At 47.9% G+C, this 26,874-nt stretch overlaps 1 protein-coding gene across 1 annotated transcript; it reads right to left on the reverse strand.

The window, feature by feature from the left end:
• Window positions 1-975: 975 nt before the first annotated feature.
• On the reverse strand, window positions 976-26,824 carry ZNF541 (zinc finger protein 541). Its single transcript, XM_027080006.1, has 15 exons — window positions 26,471-26,824; window positions 21,683-21,926; window positions 18,142-20,014; window positions 16,311-16,369; window positions 15,945-16,104; window positions 15,614-15,787; window positions 14,415-14,739; window positions 8,764-8,827; window positions 8,006-8,148; window positions 7,497-7,600; window positions 6,187-6,262; window positions 5,544-5,632; window positions 2,141-2,281; window positions 1,783-1,958; window positions 976-1,665 (listed from the first exon to the last, which is right to left on the reverse strand). Exons 1-15 carry the CDS (start codon window positions 26,775-26,777, stop codon window positions 1,503-1,505), a joined length of 4,098 nt encoding a protein of 1,365 aa, XP_026935807.1. The 5' UTR covers window positions 26,778-26,824; the 3' UTR covers window positions 976-1,502.
• Between the last annotated feature and the right edge of the window lie 50 nt (window positions 26,825-26,874).

The following is a 26,874-nucleotide window of genomic DNA, read 5'->3' on the forward strand; positions in this document are numbered from 1 at the left end:
AGTCTGCGCTTTGCCACACCGTGGCCTGGAAGCGGGTCTCAGCCTCAGCAGCCTTCTCAGTGTGGCTTCCCACCCCCGCGCCATCCACCTACCAGTGTCTGCCACTCCCTGTCACTCCCTTGAACTTGGCCCCCTGCTGTACTTTCCTCATGTCGCTTTGTGGTGGACACAAGGTCTGACTCCCCAGTGGCTATTTCTGCTTCCTCTTCTTTTCCTGGCAAATGGGATTCCAGTTTTGATCGGGTGACAACAAATTTGAGGGAACACACTGGTTCTCCCCAGTCCTGGAACTGGGGAGAACCAGGGGGGGACACAGCTTGTGCTTTTGTCCTGGAGACAAATCTTGAAGGTCCGGGATAACGGTGGCCACTTCCCTTTCCACTGCCAGGGATCAGTTTAGAAAGAGCATGGGCTACAGTTCTGGCTGAGGAGACGTGAGGGGCGTTCTGTTGGGCGCTGCTACAAGCTTTCCTCACTCTTAAAAAGGGGAACAAGGAAGGGAGGGAGCTGCTCTCTGCCCTGCACCCTCTGAAGGTTTGGGTGCTCGGCGTAGAAGAGGGGATTCTTGCTGCTGCTGCAGCCAACTTGCTGACGCTGGCCACTGCTGGCAGGCCTTGACTTCACCGTGGAGCCGCTGGCACCACCACGTGTCCTGAGAGCTTAAACCTACGCTGACGACTCTGTTATTACGGCCAAAAGCATACACACTATAGATATCTAAAGTCGCCTTTTTGCGGATTTATCACTGCTCCCTTCCTGCTCTGTGAGGGGAGGGGCCTTGTCCTCCATCACTGTGTCCCCATCACGCGGACTGGGCGTTGCCTGGCACAGCTACAGTAGGTGCTTGATAAATGCTGGCTGCGTTAATGTATGAGGCTCCTCCAGGGCAGGGACTCAGTTTACTCGTCACTGTGGCTTCTGGGAGGGGCAGGGGCTCAAAAGCCTTTGCAGGATCAACAGGCAGGGAAGCCGTAAGACAGCTGCTTAAGAACCCAATTTAATAAGATTTACAAGTCGACAGTACAAAAAAAACAATGTATAAGTCATGGCAAGACTAGGGACAGAATTCGAAGGCAGAGAAACCCCCGGTACGGGGCCCCAACACGGTGGAGATCTGAAGGTATTTCCCACTGATTCTCTACATCGTGGCCTTATCTAACAAATGTAACCAAAGCCCGAAACTGAGGCTAAGATTGAAGAACTACCCAGATCTAACCTTTCCCTCCCCAAGCCTCTCTGCTCTGGAAGGAGTGGAACTGAAAGGTGAGAGACTATTAACCTAAAGAGAACAGAGCCTCTGGCACAGCTGACAGGGCCTTCACAGCGGTCAGATGACTGTGCGTCCCCTGCCTGCTCGTGGCCTAATGGCTTTCATGTCTGCAAGCTGGGCTGCCCGGTGGGGACAGTGACGGGGCCAGGGAGGCAGAGGGGTGCCTTGGAGTGGCTAAAGGAGACGTGACAGGGCTGGAGGTGCCCGTCCCAACTGGCTGCCCGTGCAGATTTCACCGCTGCAGAGGGCTGATGCCAGCTCCTAGCTCGCCCTCCTCCTCCTCCTCCAGCTGGAAGGGCTCCACGGGCCACCTTGCCCTGACGATGGGCTCCACGTGGTCCTGAAGCCGGTGCCGCTTCATGTGGGCATTTCGACTCTTGATCTTGTCAAACACCCTGAGGAGGCACCAGAGGACACAGGGGTCAGAGCAGGGGGAGGCGGGTAGCCCTGAGGGGGGGACCCCAGGGGGCTGAGGGCAGGTGGCGTGGGAGCATCCAGGGAAAGGGCGGTACCTCTCACACTCCCGGCAGGGAAAGAAGCCTTGGCCCTCCCTGCTCCCCGGCAGCTCAGGGGTCCGCTTCGAGCTGGCATTTGGGCTCGAGTTGAGGGTGGACTCCCTCCTGTCAGTCTTTCTCTTTAATTCGGGGATTGGACGGTGGCTGGGTCTATCCCGAGGGCTACGAGTGACCTGCAGAGGTGGCAGAGATGATGAAAGGGTGCTGACCGCCCTGCCGCCCTTCTAAGGGAGAAGCAGGTGTCCAGAGCACAAACGTCGTGGGGTGCAACCCCCCCACCCCTGCCCATCTTGGCTGGGCACTGGGCATCCAGATCCGCACTGAACTCCAGAAGCCCTACCCTGAGACCCTCTACCTTCGCTTTGGTCCTGTCTGCTTCATCCGGCTCTCTCTTGGCCCTCTTTTCCGGCACTGGGGCTCGGCCGCAGTCAGACTTCATCGTTTTTTTCCAGATGTAGTAATACTCAACGCACTGGGCTACAGTTTTTGTCTGTACCTAGTGGAGGAAGACAGAAGCCGGCTAAGGACAGTGCCTCAGGAGCAGCAGTGAGTATGGCCTTGACGCCCTAAATCCCCTCCCCATGGGGCCAGCTGCCACGTTTTGAAAGCCCTCCTGAAACGTCTCTCCCCTACAGCTTGGTATGCTCCTCTGCTACAGGGGACGGAGAATCACAAAGTCCTCCCGGGGATGAAGGAGTTCAGAGAGAAGCCACCAGAGTCAACACCATCTAAGCTCTGCACGCTCTGAGCAACAAGGCTAGCCCAGGAGCGCTTCTCTCCAGGAAAACGCACACAAAGGTACATGCGAGGACGCTCACTGTGACATCACGTGGAGCCACATGTCTACCGACTGGGACTAATTAAAGCAGAGTGTCCTTACGTGGTGGATACCTCATAGCCTTACGCGACAGCTAGGCAGAGCCCTCCAAAAAACTGAAGAGGAAGGAATACTTCGCAACTCATTCCATAAGTTCAACATTTCTCTGACACCAAAGCCAGACAAAGATATTACAAGGAAAGAAAGCTACAGACCAATGTCCCTCATGAACATAGATGAAAAATTTTCAACAAAACTTTAGCGAATAGAATCCAACTCTCTCTCTCTATATATATATAAAGGACAATATACCATGACTAAGTGGAGCTCATCCCAGAAATGTGAGGTTGGTTTAACAATCTAAAATCAATGTAATTCATCATATTAAACTTAAAAAAGAGAAATCATATGAGCATCTTGATAGGTGCAGAAAAAGCATTTGATACAATCCAATGTCCATTGCTGATGTAAATTCTCAGCAAAATAGGAATAGAAGGAACTTCTCTTCAACCTGATAAATGATACCTACAAAATCCCTACAGCTAACGGTGGAGTGGTTTTCCCTCAAATATCATGAACAAGACAAGGATTTCCACTCTTACCACTTCTACTCAATACTGTACTGGTGGTTCTAGAGTGCAAAAAGGCAAGAAAAAAAGTAAAGGCATTCAGGTTGGAAAGGAAGAAATAAAAGTGTCTTTATTTGCAGATGATATGACTGTCTATGTAGAAAATCCAATGGAATCCACAAAAAAGTTACCCAAACTAGTAAGTTAGTTTGGCAACACTTCAGAACACAAGATCAATATATTTCTTATCAATTATTTCTATACATACTAGCAACAAACCATTGGAAACTGAAATAAAAAAGAACTGTTTATAACATCATAAAAAACAGAAGTACTTAGGAATAAATCTGACAAAAAATATGCAACAACTGTACACTAAAAACTTTAAAACATTGCTGAAAAATTAAAGATTTAAATAGAGAGATATACCGTGTTCACGAGTCAGAAGACTCAATATTGTTAAGATAACAACTCTCCCCAGTTGACCTATAGAGTCAAAAACAGTACCAATCAAGTTCCTAGCAGGAATTTTAATTTTGAAATTGACAAGTTATTTCTAAAATTCATAGGGAAATAAAAAGGATCTAGAATACAAAAAATAACTTTGAAAAAGAATAACAAAGTTGAAGGACTAACATTTTCTGATTTCAAGACTTAGAATAAAGCTACAGTAATAAAGACAGTATGGGAAGAGCTTAATAAAAGACAAACAGATCAATGGAACAGAATACAGAGCCCAGAAGTAGATGCATATATATATGGCCAACTGATATTTAACAAAGGTACAAAACCAACTGAGTGGAGAAAGTATGATCTTTCCAACAAAAGGTATTGGAACAATAAATATCCAGACGCAAAAAATGAACTCACCTCGTACCCCATACAAAAATAAACTTAAAATGGATCATAAATCTAGAAATAAAACCTAAAACTATAAAACCTCCAGAAGAAAACACAGGGGAAAATCTTTGTGACTTTGGGTTAGGCAAAGATTTCTTAGATACAACACGAAAAGCACAGTCTATAAAAGAGAAACTAATAAGCTATGCTTAATCAAAATTAAAAACTTTTCTTCAAAAGACACTGTTAGGACACTGACAAATTGCATATTGGGAGAAAATATTTCCAAAGCATATATCTGGATAAAGGACTGGTGTTCAGAACAAAATAAGAACTCCTACAACTCAATAAAAACACAGTCACTCCAATAAAAACATAGGCAAAAGATATGAACACACAGCTCACCAGAGAAGGTGCACATATAGCAAAAAAACACAAAGATGCTCAGCATCATTAGTCATTAGAAAAATGGAGTCAGATGCTACTGTACACTCATTAGAATGGCTAAAATTAAAGAGACTGAGCATACCAAGTGTTGACGAGGGTGTGGAGCAACTGAACCTTTCATAACCTGCTGGTGGGAATGGGAAGTGGTACAGTCACTTTGGAAAACAGTTTGGCAGTTTCTTAAAAAGTTAAACATACATCTACTATAACTTACCCTCATTCCCCTCCTAGGTATTTATAATCCCACCCCCATCCCCGCAAAAAAAAAAAAAGAACCCAGTACATGTCCGTACGAAGACTTGTACGTGAGTGTTCAGAGCAGCTTTATCTGTAGTCATCAGTAACTGGAAACCGCCAACAGGTGGATGGTTAAATGAACGGTGGTCCGTCCATACAATGGTATACTCCTCAGCAATAAAGGGATGAACTATGGGTATACACGACAACATGGATGAATCTCAAAATCATTATGTTGAGTGTAAGAAGCCAGACAAAGAAGATCACATGCTGTATGATTATTGCATTTATATAAACCTCTAGAAAATGCAAACTAATTTATAGTGACAGAAAGTAGACAAGAGTTGACTAGGGACCCGGGTGGCAGGAAGGAAGGGTTGCAAAGGGGCAGGAGGGAACTTTTGGGGGTGACAGATATTTTCATTATCTTGATCATGGTGATGGTCTTACAAGTGTATAAATATGTCAAAAACATTAAATCTTACACTTTGATTATGTGCAATTTTGCGTACATCAAGTTAAAAAAAGAGCAAAATAATCAGCAGGATATTAAATATATGATCTCATCCTTTTTTGAGAAAGTGCATACAGGTGTGTAAAATCCATATGGGCAGTAAATGCCTGTCAGGTTATCAATCAGAAGTAGGATTGTGGGGAGGGGCCTGGAGGGCTTTATTTTGAACATGGGATTCATTTCTGTACTGTTTGGGGTTGTTCAAAGCAATGGCATTTTAGTTGTCAACTGTTCACAGCATGAGCAGAGTATCGCCCCTGACAGGCCCTGCAGTTTTAGCGCCTCGGCCGTGTGAGGGAGCCTTGTCTACACCAGCCTGCCATGTTTGCCTTACCGTCTTGTGTATCAAGTAGAAGTCCTTCTTGTGGGCACAGAACGCCTTCTTAAAGAGCCTCTTCTCTGTGGAGGTCCAGATGTCCGAACCTATTGGAGAAACAGCCAAGAGGAGGAAGGATGTTTCTCCTTCTGGGACCGCAGCCACGGCTGAAGTGCAGACTCCCCTCCTTTTTCAGGCCACCGAGCGCCAATTATATGCCAAGATTTCTGCTAAGCCCCTTACTTGCTTTACCTCACACAATCCTCACAAAAACCGTAGCAGGTAGGGGCTATGACCTTCCCCACTTGACGGGTGCAGCAACTTGAGGCTTCCGCTGGTTAAGAGACTTGCCAAGTGCAGGCGCGGGCCCCAGGTTGCCTGACTCCAGGGCTGGCGTGCTCAGCTGCGGAACCTGAGCCCGCCCCAACCTGGCACCCCGCTTCTGGCCAGGCAGAGCTCATGAGGGAACCAGTGGAAAGGGGAAGGTTGGATCCAACTAGAGAACAGCACCCACTGAGTCCCCCAGAGAGGATGGGCCCTTCTGGGAGGGCAGGTGCAGGCCCCAAGAGAACTCCTGGAGGCAGAGCTTGCCATGGAAACCGACTGGCTCACAGGGGCCTCAGCCAGGCCAAAACCATGCGGGCAGCCACGCTCCAGTTACCTGTGTAGTGATAGTTGGCGAGAGGGTGAGTCGGTGGCTTCTGGGGTCCTTTCAGTAAGAGGGTCTCCAGGGCAACCTGGAACGAGAGGAGTGGCGGGCAACTCTCTGAGGGAGGGAAGGTGAGGTAGAGGCCTGCCTTCATTCTTTCATTCATTCAGAAAATATGTGCAGCCCTCCCCAAAGCCACCCCTACCCCAGGGCGACTCAAAGTGTGGTAGGTCTGTGGACTGGCCACCAGCTGTGAACCACTTGGGACACATTGCCTACAGCACTAAGTGTACTGTTGAGTGCAGCTGACGTTACCTTTTTCATAGCAAGATTTACTTGAAGGAAACAGTGTGTGGACTTATTCTGGCACAAGCTCCTTATTTCTTCAAGGAGCAGCATTTGGAGTGGCACTGCCCCTGCCCTACCCCATTTTATGGTCCTCATAGCACTAATCATTATCTATCACTTTAAAAAAATGTATTTCATGTGTTCACTCTCCTAAAATGTAAGCCCTGCAAAGAGAGGGCATCTGTCTTGCTCAACAGTGTAACCTCGGTCAGGACTAGCTATGCAATTTGCAGCACCCAGCGCAAAATGGAATCACGGGGCCCTGTGTTCAAAAACTGTTAAGAATTTCAAGATGGTGGCAGCAGAGCATTAAACCAAGAATGGGCCCCTGAGCTGGCCCCAGCCTGATACCATGACATCACCAGGTATCAGGAGGACCCAGTAAATATGTGCTGATTACTCTGCTGAGCACCCACCACGTGCCAGCCACTGCATCTCAGCTTGAGAAAAAGCACCATATAGCCCTGACTCTTGGGTCTCCAACTCGGGTGACGTGACTTCTTCTCCCACTACACAGAGTTGGACTTCTTTCTTTGCTAAACTTCAGGATTGTGAGGAGGGTCCTTGGAGGAGGCAGAGGCATTTCTGTTGCATCAGAGGTTTTCACACACCATTTTTAATCAAAAAGTTAAAGTTCAGTAAATAAACCAGATTAATGCAGGCCCTGAGTTGCTTCTGCTAGGCACCCCCTCCCCAGTGCCACTGAGATGAGGTAACGCTGGAGGAACCCTGGTGCTCTGCTGTCACCCCAGATAAATAACTGATTGACCCCGTATGTGTGCATTTCCCCTACATTCACAAGGACACCACCAGTCCCAAAGCGACCAGGGAGAAGGGTGGGTGGCCAGCCTTTGGTTCTTGTGAGCTGCAAAGCCCCAAGTAGAAGGCACGTGTCTTGTGCCTAGAGCCCCTGGCCGTAAGAGAGCAGGGAGCTTCTCACAGCTCCTCTGAGCCCACCCTCGCCTGCACCTCACCTGGATGTTGCCCTGGGCTTCATGCAGGCAGTGCAGAGCGAGCTCCAGGTTGGTGCCCCCGCCCGGCATCACGCTGGAGCAGGCCACGTTGCAGAGCTCGGTCACTGTTTCCAGCAGGCAGCCCGGCAACGGGAAGGACAGGAGGCACAGAGGGTCAGCAAGTGCCAGAGAGGAAACCTCCCCGACAGCACAGGTGGGGCGGGGGGCTCCTGCCACCATCTCCCTCACCTCTCTGTTAAAAGCAGGCTGAGGGAAGGGAGGGACAAGGAGGACGGGCAGAAACCCTGCTCCTGGCACCTGCTCTCGATGGCCTGGCCAGCTACTGGGTGAGAGGAGAGGTGGCGCAAGGGACTGCAGCACAGCAAAGCAGTACTGCGCCGAAGGCCAGCTCTGCCCACCCCACCCCCGCCCGGGGGTCACTGCTTCTTGGTCAAGGTGAGAACTGGGAGGAGAAACCCCTTGGAGATGGAGGAGGGCCCTTGGGAACCTGGCCCCAAAGTCTCAGCCACCTCTATCCTGCGTTTCCGGGTTGGTCATCACATCTCCCCATGGCTTCCAGACCAGAGAAGCTGCATGCTCATCACTTCCAGCCAGTGATCTGTCCTGGAGCTCTGGGATCTCAGCCTGAAACCGGCTTCCTATGTTGATGTGTCTGAAATGAGGCCACACACACGGACATACAAGACATATGTGTGTGACCAAGATGGGAAATAAAAGAGAGATGTGCGGTGAGCCCTGCTCTCAGGCCACAGCCCTGCTCTGTGGAACCCTTCGGCCATCTCTCAGACACCGGGAGTGCCCATCACCCCAACAGACACGCGCACGTATTCCACAGACCTCTTGCGGGATACTCTCTTCCTTCCTCCAGTTCGCTTCATAGCCAGATTTCTGGCCTCAGGCGTTTGGGGTAGGACAGAGGAGTTATGTGCTGATACCTGGTATGCTTCCACATCCAAGGTAACATCCATCTAGCCAGAGCCCATGGCTATAAAAGAGTGTCTCATTGTGGCATCACCAATTCTACCTAGAACCCCAGGGTGCTGGGCATTCTGTCCACAGAGATCCAACTATGGTATGTCTGGACAGAAGGAATATTGGAGAAACACCTGGAAAAATCCACCACTTCTCTCCTAGAGAGGCTCTGGATGTAGACCTGACTTTCCCGGGATGAAGGCTCCCTTGGGAAAAACCGACACTGGAATGCACGGAGGGTGAAAGCATCCCCACTTTGGAAGGACCCTCAGGTTCTAAGTCTGTTCCAACTCACGGTTCAGTGCTGATCTTGGTGTTGTCCTTCACCACACAGATGCCAAAAGAGCCGTCCATGTGATCTGGAAAACACCCAAAGAAGAGCCTCAAGAGGACTGGCTAGAACTGCCCCACGAGGCCCTTTCTGCCTGCCTTTCCAGAGCAGCTAAAGGCAGGCTCTTCAAGATTGCATGGTATACACATACTACTGTATATAAAATAGATCATCAACAAGGACCTACTGTATAGCACAGGGAACTATACTCAATGCTCTGTAAGAACCTATATGGGAAAAGAATCTAAAAAAGAATAGATATGTGACTATGTATAACAAAATCACTTTGCTGTATACCTGAAACTAACACAACATTGTAAATCAACTATACTCCAATATAAAATTAAAAATTAGGAAAAAAAAAGATTGCATGGTATGGAGTTTCCTCAAAAGTTAAAAGTAGAACTACCATATCCTGCAGCAAACCCACTTCTGGGTATTCATCCAACAGAACCACAGTCAAGACCTCAAAAGGATATCTGCACTCCCATGTTCACTCCAGCACTATTCACAATAGCCAAGATGTGGAGACAACCTAAATGTCCATTGACAGATGAGCACGTAAAGGAAATGTGATATAAACATACAATGAAATACCATTTAGCCTTAAAAAAAGGAAATTCTGCAATATGCAACAACATGGATGACCACTGAGGACATTATACTAAGGGAAACAAGCCAGTCACAGAAAGAGAAATACTGCATGACTCCACTTATATAACGTATCTAAAGTGGTTGAATTCACATCAATATAATCAAAGAGTGGAATAGGGGTAACCAGGGGTTGGGGGAGTGGGAAATGGGAGGTTACTCATCAATGGGCATAAAGTTTCAATTAAGCAAGCTCTAGAAATCTGCTGTATAACATTGTACCTATAGTCAACAATACTGTATTGCACACTTAAATATTTGTTAAAAGGGTAGATCACAGATTAACTGTTCACGTCACAATAAAATAAAATAAAAAGATTGCATGGAAGGGGATAAGACTTCTGAAAAAGTAGAGTAAGGAACTTGGCAAAACAACAAATTTACTGATAAAAATAATTAAAAAAAAAAAAAGAACAGTAAGCTAAAGTCTCTGCAAGTTGTCCTAAAGGCATACAGCATTTTAAGAAATACTCATTTAGGAAAATCTACTAAACCTTGGTAAGAACAGTGAGAGTCTGTGGCACCGGAGCCATGGCCCACTCCCTTACCCACCTGGCCCCCAGCTCTTTGTAACGGAAGCTCTACCCAGGTAGGTGCAGCCAAGGAGATGGGGGCTGCTTCTTCCCCCGGCTCCCATGCTTAAAGGATTAAAGTAGGATAAAATAAAAATTTCTCATCAAAGAGAAAATGCCATTAAGAGATGGAGATTATTTTTTAAAAAGAAACAAATGTGGACTTCCCTGGCGGTCCAGTGGTTAAGGCTCCGCGCTTCCACTGCAGGGGGCACGGGTTCGATCCCTAGTCGAGGAACTAAGATTCTGCATGCTGTGCGATGCAGCCAAAAAAAAAAAAAAAAAAGAACCAAATGGAAATAATTCTGGGGTTAAAAAACTACAATAACCAAAATAAGGCTCAACAGTAGATCTGAGCTGGCAGAAGAAACGATCAGCAAACCTGAAGATAGAACAATGGAGACTATGAAATCTGAAGAACAGAGAGAAAAAACTGTAGGCAAGTGAAGAGAGCCTCAGAGAAATGTGAGATGTCATTAAATGCAACAATATATATGTAGTGGAAGTACCAGAAAGAGGGGAGAAAGGGACAGAATATTTAAAGTATTAATGGCTGAAAATTTCCCAAATTTGATGAAAAACAATATGTATATCCAGCAAACTCTATAAACTCCAAGAAAGGTTCAACACAAAGAGCTCTACATCCAGACATAACATAGGCAAAATGTTGAAAGCAAAAATAAAGATAAGATCTTGAAAGCAAAAAGGGAAAAACAATTTGTTACATACAAGAGCACTACAGTAAGATTAACAGCTAACTTAACAGAAACGATGTAGGTCACAAGGCAATGGGATAATATATTCAAATTACTGAAAGTAAAAAAGGGTCAACCAAGTATCTTATATTCAGCAAATTATCTTTCAAAAATGAAGGTAAAATAAAGACAATCCCAGATAAATAAAAACTGAGAATATCTGTTGCTGGCAGACCTGTCTTACAAGAAATATTAAAGGTGAAATATTCTTCAGCCGCAAAAAGGAACAAAGTACTGATACATACTGCAACATGGATGAAACCTAAAAACATCATGCTAACTAAAAGGAGGTATTCATAAAGGACCACATACTGTATGATTCCACTCATACGAAATACGCAGAATAGCCAAATCGATAGAGACAAAGTAGATTAGTCGTTACCCACGGCTGGGGGTGGGGAGGATGGAAAGGAGGGACTGCTAATAAGTACAGGGCTTCTTTTGGGGATGATGAAAATTTCTGAAAACTGATGGTAGTGATGGTTGCACAGCTCTGTGAATATACTAAAAACCATTAAATTATATACTTTAAAGGGATGAATTGTATGGTATGTGAATTATATATCCCTAATAAAAATAAATACTAGAGAAAGTTCTTCAGATTGAAAGCAAATGACATCAGATGGTAACTTGAATTCAAACCAAAAAAAAAAAAAAAAAGCGAAGCACTAGTAAATCTGGGTAACTATAAAACTCAGTATGATTGCATATTTCTTTTCTTAAGTGCCTTAAAAAACAACTGCATAAAACAATATGTATTGTGGGCCTGTAACATACAGAAATATGATATATGTGACAGTAACTGCACAAGGAGCACAGCTGCATTGGAGTAAAGGAATATCACCTCAGACAGTAACTCAAATCCACAAGAATAAATGAAGAGATCAGAAATGGTAAATAAGAAGGTTAATACAACAACCTCTATAAATCATGCTTGCTTTCCTTTATTCTCTCAGGTTTTTTACACGAAATAAAATTATATAAAGCAGTAAACATGACCAGTAAGGTATTACTGGGTCTCTCACATATAATAGCAAAAGAGTTAGAAAGAATAGAGCTAGATAGGGGCAGTGTTTCTATATTTCATTGTTAATGAGTTATTACACAACCTAACAGATTCTGATAAGACATATATTTTAAGTCCTAGAGCAACCACTAAGAAATGAAAAAGTGAAAAATTAAGGAATTAAAATGTTACACTAGAAAATACTTAATACAAAAGAAAGCAGGAAAGGAGGAACAGAGGGAGAAAAAGACATGTAACATATAGAAAATAAAAAGCAAAATGGCAGATGTAAATCCAACCATATCAATATAACATTAAACAAGAATGGATTAAACAAACCAATCAAAAGGCAGAGTTTGTAAGACTGGATAAAAAAAACACATGATCCAACTAATGGTGTCTATAGGTAACATGCTTTATTTTCAAAGACACAAATAGGCTGAAAGTAAAAGAAGAGAAAAATACATACCAAGCAAACAACAACCATAAAAGAGAATGGAATGGCTATACTAATGTCAGGCACATTAGACTTTAAAACAAAAAATATTACTAGAGATAATGATAAAATTATTGTAATAATGACAAATGATATCACAATCACATCATAATGATAAAAGGTCAAGCCATGAGGAAGATGTGACAATTACAAACATATACACACCTAAAAACAGAGCCCCAAAATACACAAAGCAACAAACGACAGAACTGAAGGATGAAATAAAACATTAAAAAATAATAGTTGGAGATTTCAATACTTTCAACAGTGGATAGGGCAACTAGGCAGAAGATGAACAAGGAAATTGAAACTAACTAGACAAAACAGACAAAATACAGCATTCCACCAAACATCAGTAGAATACATTCTTCTCAAATTCACATGGAACATTCTTCAAGACAGACCGTATTCTAGCCCATATAACATGCCTCAATAAATTTTAAATTTTAAAATAAATTTAAGGGAATTCCCTGGCGGTCCAGTCGTTAGGACTCCACGCTTCCACTGCAGGGGGCATGGGTTTGAGCCCTGGTGGGGGAACTAAAATCCTGCAAACCGCACAGCACAGCCAAAAAAATAAAAATAAATTGAATAAATTAAATTTTAAAAGAAACAAAGTATGTTCTCTGACCACAAGAGAATTAGATTACAAATCAATAAAAGGCAGCAATTTGGAAAATTCACAAATATGTGAAAATTAAGCAATACATTCCTTAATAATCAGTGTATTAAACAAGAAGTGGAATGATAAATTAGAAAATACTTTAGCTGAATGAATATAAAAACACAACATACTAAAACTTACAAAATGTAGCTAAAGCAATGTTCAGAAGGAAATCTATAGCTGTAAAATGTCTGTATTAAAAAAGAAGAAAAGTCTCAAATCATTTATGGTCAACTGATTTTCCATAAAGGTACCAAGACAGGGCTTCCCTGGCGGTGCAGCGGTTGAGAGTCGCCTGCCGATGCAGGGGACACAGGTTTGTGCCCCGGTCCGGGAGGATCCCACATGCCGCGGAGCGGCTGGGCCCGTGAGCCATGGCCGCTGAGCCTGCGCGTCCGGAGCCTGTGCTCCGCAACGGGAGAGGCCACAACAGTGAGAGGCCCGCGTACCGCAAAACAAACAAACAAACAAACAAAATAAAACCCCACAATGAGCTACCACTTTACACCCACTAGGATGGTTATAATAAAAAAGACAGATAAGAAGTGTTAGCAAGGATGTGGAGAAACTGGAACTTTCATACAACGCTGGTGGAAATTTAAAATGACCCGGCCATTTTGGAAAACAGTCTGGCAGTTCCTTAAACGGTTAAACATAGTTACCCTTCGACCCAGCAATTCCACTCTGAGGTATATACCCAAGAGAAATGAGGACTTATGTCCAACAAAAACTTATACATAAATGTTCTTGACAGCACTATTTGCAATAGCCAAGGGATGAAAACAACCCAAATGCTCGTCAACTGATGAATGGATAAATAAAATGTCGTCTATCCAGAGAATGGAATATCATTCATCCATGAAAAGAAATGAAGCACTGATGCATACTACAACATGGATGAACCTTGAAAACATTATTCTAAGTGAACAAACTAGACACAGAATATCACATATTGTATGATTCCAATTATATGAAATGTCCAGAATAGGGAGACCCATAGAAAAAGTAGGTTGGTAGGCGGGTGGTTGCCCAGGGCTGAGGAGTTGGGGGCTACAGGGCCTGTGTGTAACCGCTCGTGGATATAATCTTCTGGGGTGATGAAAATGCTCTAGAATTAGATTGTGGGATGGGTGTACAATCCTAAGAATACACTAAAAAAAACACTGTACACTTTAAATGGGTGATTCATATGGCGTGTGAATTATATCTCAATAAAGCTGTTTAAAAAATTACTCGAAAGGGCAGGCAGAAGGGTGGTTAAGCTAAATGGCGTCTATTTTCTTTCTGGCTACAAAATTATAAGCACCTAGAAGGCTGCTGGTCCCAGATGGTCCTGGGATAGTTCTGAACAGCAACGGGACCCCCAGACCAGACCCAGGCGTAGGGCAGAAAGAATGGCTGGACCAGATTCTACGGGGGGCGGGGGTCTGGCCCCCCGCAGGCCCGTCGTGGGGTGATCAACCTCACTCACCAAGCATGGCGCTGATGAGCCTGTCGGGACGGGCCTGAGCAGATGCGGAGCAGAGGGTGTTGAAATACAGCCCAGAGCCCTCCCGGATGGGGCTGAGCATTGGGGGCGGCGTGTAGGGAGGGCACTGGGACAGTCCCTTCAGGAGGCAGTCCACCAGGAACACGGGCGAGCGCAGGCAGCTCTGGCGGCATCCTCCCGGGCCCGGCTCCCCAGACATGGAGGGCGGAGGAGGGATGAGCAGTGCCTTGGGCCGGGGGAGCTTCTTCCGCTTCCTGTGTTGCCTGCTCTCCTTGCTGTCTCTCTCTTCCCCGTCCTTCTCCTGTCCCTGGAGAAGAAGAGACTTCAGAACCACGGGGGTCACCTGAGGTCACCGGCCCCACAGCTCAGTCCTCAAGATGGCCTGAGAGTGGGAAAGGGTACTGACCAGCCAGACGCACACCCAGCAGAGTCCTCAGCGCAGGAAGCCGGGCAGGGCCACCACGCCTGAGCCAGACTCCAGACCCTAAGCCGGGCGACCTCTGACGCTGGAGCCTTCTCAGGCACCCACACCCCCCAAGGAGAGGCCCTCACTCAGACCATTTTGGAAACTCATGTCCGTTGTTAAAGTGACTGGCACTTAAAGTGTGGGGGCCAGACGGGTGCAACAGCATGACAAAAGGAAAACCTGTTCTCCTCAAAATGACAGCAGCTCCTGCGAGACCAACAGTGGGCTCCATGCACCCCGTCCCCGAGTCCAGCATGAACTTCTCCAGGTGGGGTCTTCCAGCACAGGCTGAAGAGACGATGGCTTGAGCTTGCTACACTCTCTCTTACCTCCACGCAATCTCCCCTCCTCTCTGCCCATCTTACCCCTCCTCATCCTCCAGCTCTCAGCTGCAACACCCGCTTCCTCAGGCAGGGTCTCTGGTGCCCCCGGGGCTCCCACAGCTCCCTCTCCCAGCCCGGCCCGTTCTGGGTCGTCAGTGTCCGGGGATGGGTCTATCTACTCCGCTGGGCTGGAAGCCCCAGGAGACGGGGGCAGGCCTGTTGTGGTCGCTGCAGTGTCCCCAGCCCTGCCCAGCACAGGGCCAGACACAAAGGAAGTTCACTGCAGGTTGAATGGATGAATGAACACGCAAACCAAGCTCTTCTGGAGTCAGGATTTGGGGGCTTTTCTCACAGCTCCCACTGGCAGGTGGAAAGCAGCTGGAAGGAAGTGCACCCACCTTGCTCCCCGGGGGATGGTTCGCTGGAGCCACAGGCACCGACACAGGGACCACCAAAGGGGCTGCGGTCATGTTGTCCAAGGACTTCCTGGCTCCCGGGGGACTCTGCCTGTCGCCCTCCGGCCTCAGCACCTGTCTTGGTGGCTTGCAAAACTCCATGCCACACACCTACACACAGAGAAGAGCCAGCCCTTTAAGAGACACAATAGGTAGGGAGCAAGGGGCCCCTCCAGAGCAGCAGAGCCCTGACTCCTGGCCCCCAGCCAGGCTCCCCGCAGGAGGACGGCTCCATCCTGAGATGAATGGCAGCTTCGCGCCCCTTCACCTGCGGCTCCTGCTTCCCTCGAGGTGACGGCCACTGGTCGCTGTGAAAACACATGTGGCTGCTCAGCCCTTTCTCTGTATAAAACATCTGGCTGCAATTCTTGCAGACGTAAGTGCTCCTTGGCTCTGCCCAGTCTGTGGGACCGCCATTGTGCTGGTTACTGTGGGGAAAAAAGGGAGAATGGGACTCTGTCCCCAAACACTGATCCTCTGACAGCTCTGGACGAACCCTAAGAAATGGAGATGATGCCCCCGGTTCTCCGTGGCCTGGTGCTCGCCCCTTCAGGAGTGAAGCATCCAGAGCTCGCTCCCCCACAGCCAGCACATCAAAGCCACCAGAGGACTCCCGAGGGGCTTCTGAACTTACCAGCCACCTGCCACGTTCTCCTCCTTCATCGGGTCGGGGAGCCGGTAGATATTTCCACCCTGAAGACGAAAATACATCTGAGTCAACATATCAGAAATGAGATGCAAGAGTGAAAACTATAAGACTTGGAAGAAAACACAGGTGTAATTCTTGGTGACCCTGGAGTAGGCAGTGGTTTCTTGGATGACTCCAAAACCAAACAAAAGACAGAACGTATTGGACTTCATCAAAACTTACAACTTCTGTGCTTCAAAGGACATCATCAAGAAGTGAAAAGACAGAATAAGAGAAAAAAGTTGCAAATCATGTATCTGATAAGGGACTATGTATATTTATGTGTCTATAATACATAATGAACTCTCACAGCTCAATAATAAAAACACAACCCAATTTAAAAATGGGCAAAGACTCTGAATAGACACTTATCCAAAGAGGATACACAAATGGCCAATAAACAAATTAAAAGGTGCTCAGGATTATTAGCCATCGGGGAAATGCAAATTAAACCATAATAAGATTATCATTTCCCACCCACTAAGGTGGCTGTAATAAAAAGAACCAACTGGACAATAACAAGTGTTGGTGAGGATGCAGAGAAACTGGAGGCCTCATACACTCTGGGTAGGAATATAAAACAGCACAGCTTTTTGGAAAAGTCTGGCACTCCCTCAAATAGAATTACCCTACAGCCCAGCAATTCCCCTCCTAGGTATTTCCCAAGAGAAATGAAAACATATGTCTAAACAATAATCTGTACCCAAATGTTCATAGCAGCATTATCACAATGGACAAGAAGTGAAAACCACCCAAATATCTACCAGCTGATGAACTGGGTAAATGAAATACGGTGTATCCATGCAATGGACAAATTACTTAGCAATAAAAAGGAATGAAGTTCTGATCCATGCTTCAACACAGATGAACTTTGAGAACATCCTGTTAAGTGAAAGAAGCAAAAGACACAAAAGGCCATGTAGCGTTATGATTCCAATCACGTGAAGTGTCCAGAAGAGGCCAATCCATGGAGACGGAAGGTAGATGCATGCTTGCCAGGGGCTGGGAGGGATGGAGAGATTGCAGGTGACAACCAAAGGTGTGGGGTTTCTTTTTGCGGTGATGAAAGGGTTTTGGCAAAGAGTGGCGATGGGTGCATGACCTTGTAAACATACTAAAAACCACTGGATGGTACACTTCAAAGTGGTGAATTAGATGGTACGTGAATATTAAAGCTGTTAAAAAAAAAAAAAAAAAGAGGAGGAGGTAGCTGTGGTGTAACAGGAAGGATGCTGGACCTCGGAACATCACGAAGAGAACTGGCCAAGCTCTCTGCGCCCAGGACCTCGTGGGCACGATGTGGGAGGACCCAAGCTGCTCCACAAGGACAGACTGGCGCCAGGCCTGCAGCAGGGGCCAAGTCGGACTTGTGGACCTGTGATTCACAGCCAGAAAAGACATAGCATTTCACGTATGAATGTCAAGGGCAAAGGAGCTCTGCCTTTACATTCTCTGAAGAAGTGAAGGAGGCAAATCCAAAAGGAAGCGAAAGGCAGAAAGGAAGCAAATAGAAAAAGTTTAGTGAAGAAGCATGACACAAAGTGTCTCTGACAACTCTAAAACCCTGTTCTGTTTTGTCTGTGTGTGTGTTGCAGGGCTGAGGGTGATGGGAGGAACCATCACTTCTCTGGACCTTCATTCCGCCCTCTGTAAACAAACTGCATCTGAGGATTTGCTGAGGTCAAATACAGTGCCTGGACAAGTTAGAAACACGGAAACAGGTAAGGACGAGACTCTGCCTCCTGCACGGTCAGGTCCAGTGAGAGGGCCCTGGTACCTGGCTCCTGTTGAATATCGTCAGCTTGGACTTGGAGTCCCAGGGGCGATCCGCTGGAGGCCCGGCCGATGACGAGAAGGAAGCCATGGCTACCTGGCTTGGAGAAGCCGCACAGCGCATATCCATTTTCACCTTCTCCTTCCGGAAGCCTGAAAAGCGCTGGGCCCTGGAGTTGCCAGAGGAGAGCCTGTAGCCTCCGCCCCGGGAGCAGGCTGGGCCCTTTTCACCTTTCGTGGCCCCGGAAGCCATGCCACTCTCAGCCTGGGCCTGCTTCCCTGGGAGGCGGGCTCTGGATGGTTCCTCCCCTCCTAACTGGGTCTGACGCAGGCCCCCGGGGGAGAAGATGTCCCCCAGGTCCAAGGTCCCTTTCGAGGATCTCAACTGCTTGGCCAGAGAGGAGATGTCTGGGTTCCCAGGCGGGTCCAGGGATGACGCTGTGAGGGCAGGTGGAGCGGCAGCCACTTTTGGTCTTCCCTTTGTATCCTGGCTCACGCTGCTGGGGGAGGCCTCTGTGGGGAAAGCGGGTGTGGATTTTCTCCTGCAGGCTAGGGATCCCTCTGACTCAGGGTTCACGGGGCCAGCATGGAGAGAGTCAACAGTGGGCGCCATAGGCGGGGGCTGCTGTGGCCACAGCCCCTGCAGTGACTTCAGGGCAACTTGCTTGCCGTCGGGCGTGGGAAGCTTGGAGGAGGCGGCGGTCACCTGGGTGTGGGAGAAGATCCGCTGGGACTTGGTGATCATCTGGAACACCTGCATCTGCTCGTGGCTCACCAGAGACTCCTGAGACTTCAGGAACAGCTGCCGCAAGAGCGGCGTGGCATCCGACGGGAGGCCGCTGGGCTTCAGGCCGTCCTGGGGGCCAGACTCACCAGGGTTCTGCCACGAGAAGGAGTTGCAGTCAAACTTGCTCTTCTTGGAAGCCGAGGAGTCGTCTTCCCCGCTGGTGCCGGCATATCTGGGGTCACCCGAGGCTTCCTCCGGTGCCTTCAGGAGCGTGGGAGGGAAGGGCGGCGTGTCCTCCGGACTGGTGCCCCGGCTGGGTGAGGGCTCCCCCGCAGGGGAGTCGCTGCTGAGCCCGGGGCCAGGCTCGGAGCCCTCCCGGGACGGCACTGCAGAGGGCTTGTGGACAACAAACATACTGTTTCCTTTGCTCTTAGGGCAGCCCGACAGGTTTCGGAGCCACTGGAAACTGTGGCTTAATGGCTGGGAACTGGTGGGGACAGTCTGGCCACGGAACAGAGGCAGGCACGTGGGCAGGGGAGCGCCCTCGGGCCAGCCCTCCAGGGATGATGGGGGCTGGAGCAGCGGCAGCTCCGGTTCGGCTGGGTCAGGGCCGCTGTTCTCCGCTGCCCGCGAGTGGACGGCTGTTAACACGTCCATCGCAGGCTCCTTCCGTGGAGGCCAGGGCTCCTCGGGAACCTCAGTGCCCAGGGCTCCTGGGGCCGCCGGGGTGCTGGCTGGGCCGCAGAAGGAGGACCCTGATGAGGGCAGGCAGGAACAGGCCGTGTTACTCCCTTCGCCGCTGTGTGAAGGCCCTCCCGGGGCTGGCCCGGAAGGAGGGATCTTCTGCTGGACGATGCTGTTCATGATACAGCGCAGGAGGTCTCGGTTGGGCAACAGGGAGCTGGGGGATGGGGTTTCCGGGGGCACCAGGGACCACAGGCTTGCGGGTGCAGGCTGGCTGGCCACCTCGTGCGCGTGGGGTGAGTTCCTGCAGGCCTCCTCCTCCGGGGGGGCCTCCTTGAGGATGCACAGGCCGTGCTGGACCTCGTAGTGCCGGCGCAGGGAGCGGTAGTCGCAGTAGCTCTTGCTGCAGCCCTGCTCAGTGCACACAAAGGGCTTGGTCTTCTGGTGGGTGAGCATGTGCCCCGTCCTGGAATCACATGAGGAGGAAGTTAGCGGGTGTCTCGGCGTGGGTCACCCACTGCAGGAACCCAGGCGTGTCCCCAGGGGGCAGCAGCATCGCAACTCAGAAACTGTGCTCAGACCCTATGAGGAAAGACCCCTGCTACAGTCAAAGCCATCTGGAAGGGGGAGCTCTTTCCCTCACCCTTAAGCAAACCCCTAATCTGAGATTAAAAAAATCAGTGGGAGCCAAGTCGGAGTTCCCCAAAGTGGGTTCCTAAGGAACACTAGTCTCCAGAGTTGCTCCCTGAGGACTTGGGCTCAGCTGGCAAATAAGTTTTGAAAAAACACTGTTTACTTCTTGTAGGTTCATAGTAGCCAACTGAAAAGCCACAGAGTAGATAAAGAGATATCTGTTTAAATTTCCATGTCTCTCAAACTCATTTGCCCACAAAACCATTTTTTTAAATAGCCCCTTTTAGCATCCCCAAGAACCAGAGAACCAGAGTTCTGAGAACGCACTTGAGGAAATGCTAACTTGGGGATGATCCTTCCTTGAACAAAGGAGTCTTTGCCTTCCCATAGGATTCCTCTAGACAGCTACCTGGGAGCCCCACAGCAAAAAAAAAAAAAAAAAAAAAAAAAAAAAACCACCAAATTTGCCTATAATTTCTGCAAATATAAAAGAATGCAAGTATGTATTATATTTACATCATACTTATATCTACATTAATATATTATAAATATAAACAAATGGGTAAATCACCCTCTGGGTTCCCAACAATCCTACTCCGGATGGTTCTAATCAACGTGGCCCAATAAATAATAAAACCCTTTCCCAAATGTGGACCGTTGGCCTCCATCTGAGGGAAGCAGCAGAGAGGGGATCCGGAGACCCGCTTTCTAGCCCTAACTGTTACCAGCTTGTGACAGGAGTAAATCATTTCCCATTCTTAATGGGGAGAGGGGAGAGGATGAAATGAAAGCGGGATTCATCGAAGCCCTCAGTAAAGGCTGGGCGAGCTGTAAAAATGCAAGGGATCGTCCTCTCCCACTTACAAGTCTCTTGGTTTGAAAGTCTGTCTCTCTTCCCTCAGCAGCAAGAAAAGCTTATTATTTCTAAGACATGAAGAACAAACAGAATTCTGCTCCTAACTCTTATACTGAGATTGCCTTTTAAAGTCAAGTTAAAAAAAAAAAATCGAGTTAAAAAAAGGGGGAATTAAAAAGGGAAAAGAAAGAGTGAACACTCCATTGCCATGTTCTAGAAACAGGCATTTCAGAACCCCTCACGCCCTGGTGTTCTCCCAACATATATTCCTCATGGAGTGCATATCTGTTCTGCTCAGACACCTACCAGGGACTCTGAAAATTTCTCTACAGAGTTAGCCCAACTCCCTCTGTGACAAAATTGCCTCTGGAGTGTGTTTTTAAAGCATAAGAGTCCTGTCTGCAAATCGCAGCAGCGCTCTCCTCACTGGAGTGAATTTGGAGGCTGGGGAGGGCGGGCTGTCCAGGGCAGTGTAGGCCCTGCGCCCCCAAACACTGGCCGTGGGAGGAGCACAGGTCGCACACACCTGGGACACCCGACGGTGGGGGGCGGTGCAGGTGGATGGGAGGGGATGCAAAAGAACCAGGAACACGCCCAGCCCCCAGTAGCCCCCTAAACAGACGTCCTGACCAGACTCCTACATACAGGTGGTCCTGACGCTTAAAGGCCTTGCTGCAGATTTTGCACACGTGTCTCCTTTCCTGGCTGTGCGTCAGGTAGTGCTTGCTGAGAGAACTGGCACTGCTGAACACCTTCCCACAGAGGCTGCAGTCCAGGAGTGGGTTCTGAGGGGAACTGTGCTGCCGCTTTCCTTTCCTTGTGCTCCCAGACGTGGCCCTGCCTCCTTTGTCAGCCTCTTTGGGCACCTTGAGCACGCCTAGCCCCAGGTCTAGACAGAGGGAGAAAGCACAGGTTATGATATCCGGGGACATTGGAGCCCGGGCGGAAGCACTCTACCACCCTCGGACCAACTTCAGAAGCTGAGTCCAACTCAGGGAATTGGCCAAGAACCCCAACTTCAGCAGCTTCACTCGCAGAGACGACCAGGTTTAGCACCAGGTGAGGGGGAGAAGGGACCCTGGTCAGGGCACCCCTCCAGGGCAGCACCCAACCTTGAAGCCACACTTGGGGGGTAAGAGAAGGGACAGCAACAGTCTGAGCGCTTCCAGGACAGAGTGACACGACGGGCAGGGCTTCATGACGGTAACATCAACAGCACACTTGCAAGTGCAATCCAGAAATGTACAATGCAAAATCTTAGAAAAGTTTAAGTCCTTTCTCCCAGCCAATTCCACTCTGGGTTTTTTAATTAAGGAAATTAACGCAGATCTGTACAAATTAACGGAGATCTTGCAGTTAACTGCAAGTGAGTTAACTGCAGCATTGTTTTTCCTGGTGAAATGTGAGAAACCACCTAATAACTGACACAAGGGCAGGTGGGTGACTGCATTCTGGTCTCAATGGTCTATGACGCAGGCATTTAAGATAAAACTGTAGGAAAATATCCGACAACGTGAAAGGATGTTCATGCTGTACCACTAAGTGCTGTGCCACTAACAAGAGGACTGTTGAAAAACAGAATGATCTAGTCTTTAAAAGGGAAAAATAAATTTGAATAGAAACAAACAGAATGGGATTGATTGGTAGGATCATGGATCAACTTAATTTTCCTTTTCCTGTATATCTGAATTTTCCATGTTTCTGTACTCCTTGGGTAAATGATAAAAGGTATTTCCACGAATGACGTCATCAGAGGAACAGGTGAAGGGGCTGGGAATGTCCACGTGGGAGAGGGAGACGTCTTCAAGTAGCTGAAGGGACAGGATGTGGAGGAGGGAGCAGGTTGCTTCTGTCTTGCTACAAGGGGCAGAGCTAGATTTGATGAATAAGAGGTAAAGGGAGGGACTTCCCTGGTGGCGCAGTGATTAAGAATCCGCCTGCCAATGCAAGGGACATGGGTTCGAGCCCTGGTCCAGGAAATTCCCAACGTGCCGCGGAGCAACTAAGCCCATGCGCCACAAGTACTGAGCCCGCGTGCCGCATCTACTGAAGCCCACGCGCCCAGAGCCTGTGCTCCACAACAAGAGAAGCCACCTCAATGAGAAGCCCATGAACCAGAACGAAGAGTAGTCCCCGCTTGCTGCAACTAGAGAAAGCCCACATGCAGCAACGAAGACCAAACGCAGCCAAAAATAAATAAATAAATTTATACTAAAAAGATGTACAAAAAGAAAAGTATAGGGAAGCTGATTTTAAATCACTAGAAACGTAAGGACAGTGGATACAAGAACTAAGAACTCTGCAGGCTTGCTGCTGTGTTCCCAGCTCCTGGGATTCCCATTCTTGTACTTGTAGGCACGCAGTAACTGTTGGGTGGATGAATCATGGAAGATTTTTCTACCCCTTAAGACGGATTAGACTGCCTCATGCGACAGCAAGTTTAGAAACTGCCCTTCATCTAGGATGCAGCAGAGGCTGGCCCCAAGAATCCAACGGGTCAGGGCGTGGATATTGCACCAAAGGACCCCAAATGCTAATTCTCTGTGGCTGAGATGTAGCTTGAGAGACACAGCAGAAAGGAACCTCGACTCTCATCCCAACTCTGTCTCTGGCCATTTGTCACTTAACCTGCCTGGTCTACATCTTCTTCATATGAAAAACTGCTGGGTCGAGGGGTCGAATGATTCTAACAATTTCAATGAGGGAAAATAGGACTCCCATGTGGGAAAGTCCTTGCCTTGCTAACTTACTTTTAAAATGCTCATTAGAGGACTTCCCTGGTGGCACAGTGGATAAGACTCCGCGCTCCCAATGCAGGGGGCCTGGGTTTGATCCCTGGTCAGGGAACTAGATCCCATATGCATGTGGCAACTAAGAGTTCGCATGCCACAACTAAGGAGCCCGCCTGCCGCAACTAACACCCAGTGCAACTAAATAAATAATTAATTCTTTAAAAAAAAAAGATGAGTATTTAAAATAAATTAAAAAAATAAAATAAAATGCTCATTAGGACTTCCCTGGTGGCGCAGTGGTTAAGAATCCGCCTGCCAATGCAGGGGACACGGGTTCGAGCCCTGGTCTGGGAAGATCCCACATGCCACCGAGCAACTAAGCCCGTGCCCCACAGCTACTGAGCCTGCGCTCTAGAGCCTGCGAGCCACAACTACTGAGCCCACGTGCCACAATTACTGAAGCCCATGCACCTAGAGCCTGTGCTCTGCAACGAGAAGTCACCGCGATGAAGAGCCCACGCACCGCAACAAAGAGTAGCCCCCGCTCGCCACAAATAGAGAAAGCCCGTGTGCAGCAACGAAGACCCTACGCAGCCTAATAAATAAACAGAAGTTTTTCTCTAAAAATAAATAAATAAATAAAATGCTCATTAAAGCAACTGTTAAACTAGAGAACAAAATGTGGTTTAAAAAAAATTGGCAGGGGGCTTCCCTGGTGGCGTAGTGGTTGGGAGTCCGCCTGCCGATGCAGGGGACACGGGTTCGTGCCCCGGTCTGGGAAGATCCCACATGCCACGGAGCGGCTGGGCCCGTGAGCCATGGCCGCTGAGCCTGCGCGTCCGGAGCCTGTGCTCCGCAACGGGAGAGACCACAACAGTGAGAGGCCCGCGTACCGCAAAAAAAGAAAAAAAAAAAAATTGGCAGGGACACTGAAAAACAGGCACACTGAGTCACTGGCCCGGGAAGCCACTTGCTCCTCCCAGAAAGCATGTGCACAAGCTCTAAAAGTGTGTGTGTTCTCCGACCAGCGAGCCTACAGGGAGGAAGATGTGCGAAGAACTCATCCAAGAGAAAACTCAATGGAAAAGTTATTCACGGATCCACTGTAACAGCCTATCAGGCAAGAATATGGTCCGACAATACAATGGAATAACCATCACAATGACAACCGAATAGTCTACCTTCATATAAGAAAGCAGACACAGTAAGTTTTAGAAACTTCAAATGAATTAGACACTTAATACATCTCTGCAAAACCATGTGTACCCTAGTGGCTTCACCTACGTTTTTTAAAAATCCACGTGTGGGAGCCATGGTGGGGATTTTTCTTGTTATTACTTTTCTTTATTTTCTAAGTTTTCTATATAAATATGTATTACTTTTCTAATTAAAAAATATAAGCATATCCATTTGTATGAATCTGAATTTAAGTTAGAGAAGTGTAAAGAGTTAAAATTTAACGTTCAGTGGATTTTTTTTAATAAGGTAACCAAAAAAAAAAAATCCTCACGTTTAAAACAAATTAGGAAAAATTGAACTAGATTAATGTTTTGTAACATTCGCTGGGGGACACAGACCCATATGAAAATCTGGTGAAAAATCGCAGTTTCTCTGCCCAGCAAAACGCACACGTACTCACCCTAGCAGCATTTTTAGGTAATTTCTGTGGTTCAGGTTGAGAACCTTAATTACTGTAGCCAGGCCTCGCCCAGCATCTGCGATACCAAGGATGTCCTTGGTTTCTAGGATTTCACATTTAGCCATGGTTCCAACACGGGGACAAGGCTAATGGCTTGTCTACATTGTGTGGAGTGCGGGCCTCAGTAGTTTTTCATTCTAGCGAGTATGCAGGACATTTCTTGAGCTGCTGATCCCAATTAACATTGACATTTGTTCTGCAGGGCTGTTCCGGATGTGGCCTTCCACGCGTGTGGTGTGATTATAAATATCAAAGAGCTCTTAGTCAACTCGTCTAAGCAACTTACCCAAGAACCCATGAAGTGGGTTAAAAACAAAAATCAACTTTATCCTATGGCGGAAGTCTGAAGGTAAACCAAAAGGTGATTTAACCAAGGTCTTTGACTATTCCATTAGTTCTCCCTTTGCTCCTCCGCTGTGGAAGAGAAAGACTTAGAACTGCATCAATGGACTGTCGGAAGGTATTCTAACAGTATTGGTAAAAACCACTACCATCTGTCCAGTGCTTCACAGCCTGCAAAGTGCTTTTACTTTCATTTCTTCTTTTGCTTCTTACTGCTGTCACTCTGGGGGGGAAGCAGAGTGGGTATTATTGTCCCCCACTTTACAGATGGAGACAATGAGGCTTAGGTAGGTTAGACAACCAAGGAGCAGGTGGACAGGATACTGGGTCATTCTGGACATCTCAGAGGCGAAAGGAGCCTCTGAGATGTGGTGATGGATGGGAAAGTGTCCCATCAACTCAAAGGTCTGCCCACACCACACACGAGATTAGGATACCCCCAAACATCCAAGTTTCTCAACGTTATTCCCCAGGATCAGTGTTCAGTTTCCTTGACTAGGAAGTTGGGAACAATTTCCAAGTAGGAAAAAAGTGACTGTTCCCTATTCGCCCGTGGAAGAGAAAAATGTTCTTAACCATTCCGGGTACACTCAACCCCTCACCAGCCACAGGAACTCTTAAACAGCCCGCCAGGCCAGGGACCCGGGTGGACAGCCTCACCTTGTAAGGAAGTCTGAGATTCTGGATCTGCATACTCCTGCAGCAGCTTCATGGAGTCACTGTCCTTCCCTGAATACACAGACAGGGCATCCAAGTTGTCCTCCAGCACCTCGCTGGGCGCATCGGGCATCGGGAGGCTGGGGTCTAGGTCCAAGCAGCTCAGGCCGTCGTATAGCAGGTCTCGTGAGCCGGGCCCCAGATCCCGGTTGAGGGTGTCACTGCATTTGAGCGCCTGGCTCTCGGGAAACGAAGGGAGGTGCATCTCAGATGGAAGGGTGCCCTTGTCCCCCAGGCTGCACTGGTCCATGGCTCTCCACTACCAGGTCTCGGCCAAGAGCTACTCTCTAGACAAGCAAGGCCGTGTAAGGAGTCAAGGAGGAGAGAGCTCTTGGTGGTGTTTAATT

This window comes from Aethalodelphis obliquidens, unplaced genomic scaffold (genome assembly GCF_003676395.1).
Source record: "Aethalodelphis obliquidens isolate GAN/ISIS:26980383/991018 unplaced genomic scaffold, ASM367639v1 scaffold43, whole genome shotgun sequence".
Taxonomy (NCBI): Eukaryota; Metazoa; Chordata; class Mammalia; order Artiodactyla; family Delphinidae; genus Aethalodelphis; species Aethalodelphis obliquidens.

Bases quoted from the DNA above. Each gene is read 5' to 3' on its own strand.
- ZNF541 (XM_027080006.1), bottom strand. From the start codon at position 26,777: ATGGACCAGTGCAGCCTGGGGGACAAGGGCACCCTTCCATCTGAGATG. The intron at 7,601-8,005 runs GTGGCTGAGACT...TGCTGGAAACAG, and splicing joins CCCGGAAACGCAGGATAGAG to TGACCGAGCTCTGCAACGTG. The intron at 5,633-6,186 runs GTAACTGGAGCG...TTTCTCCAATAG, and splicing joins CGCCAACTATCACTACACAG to GTTCGGACATCTGGACCTCC.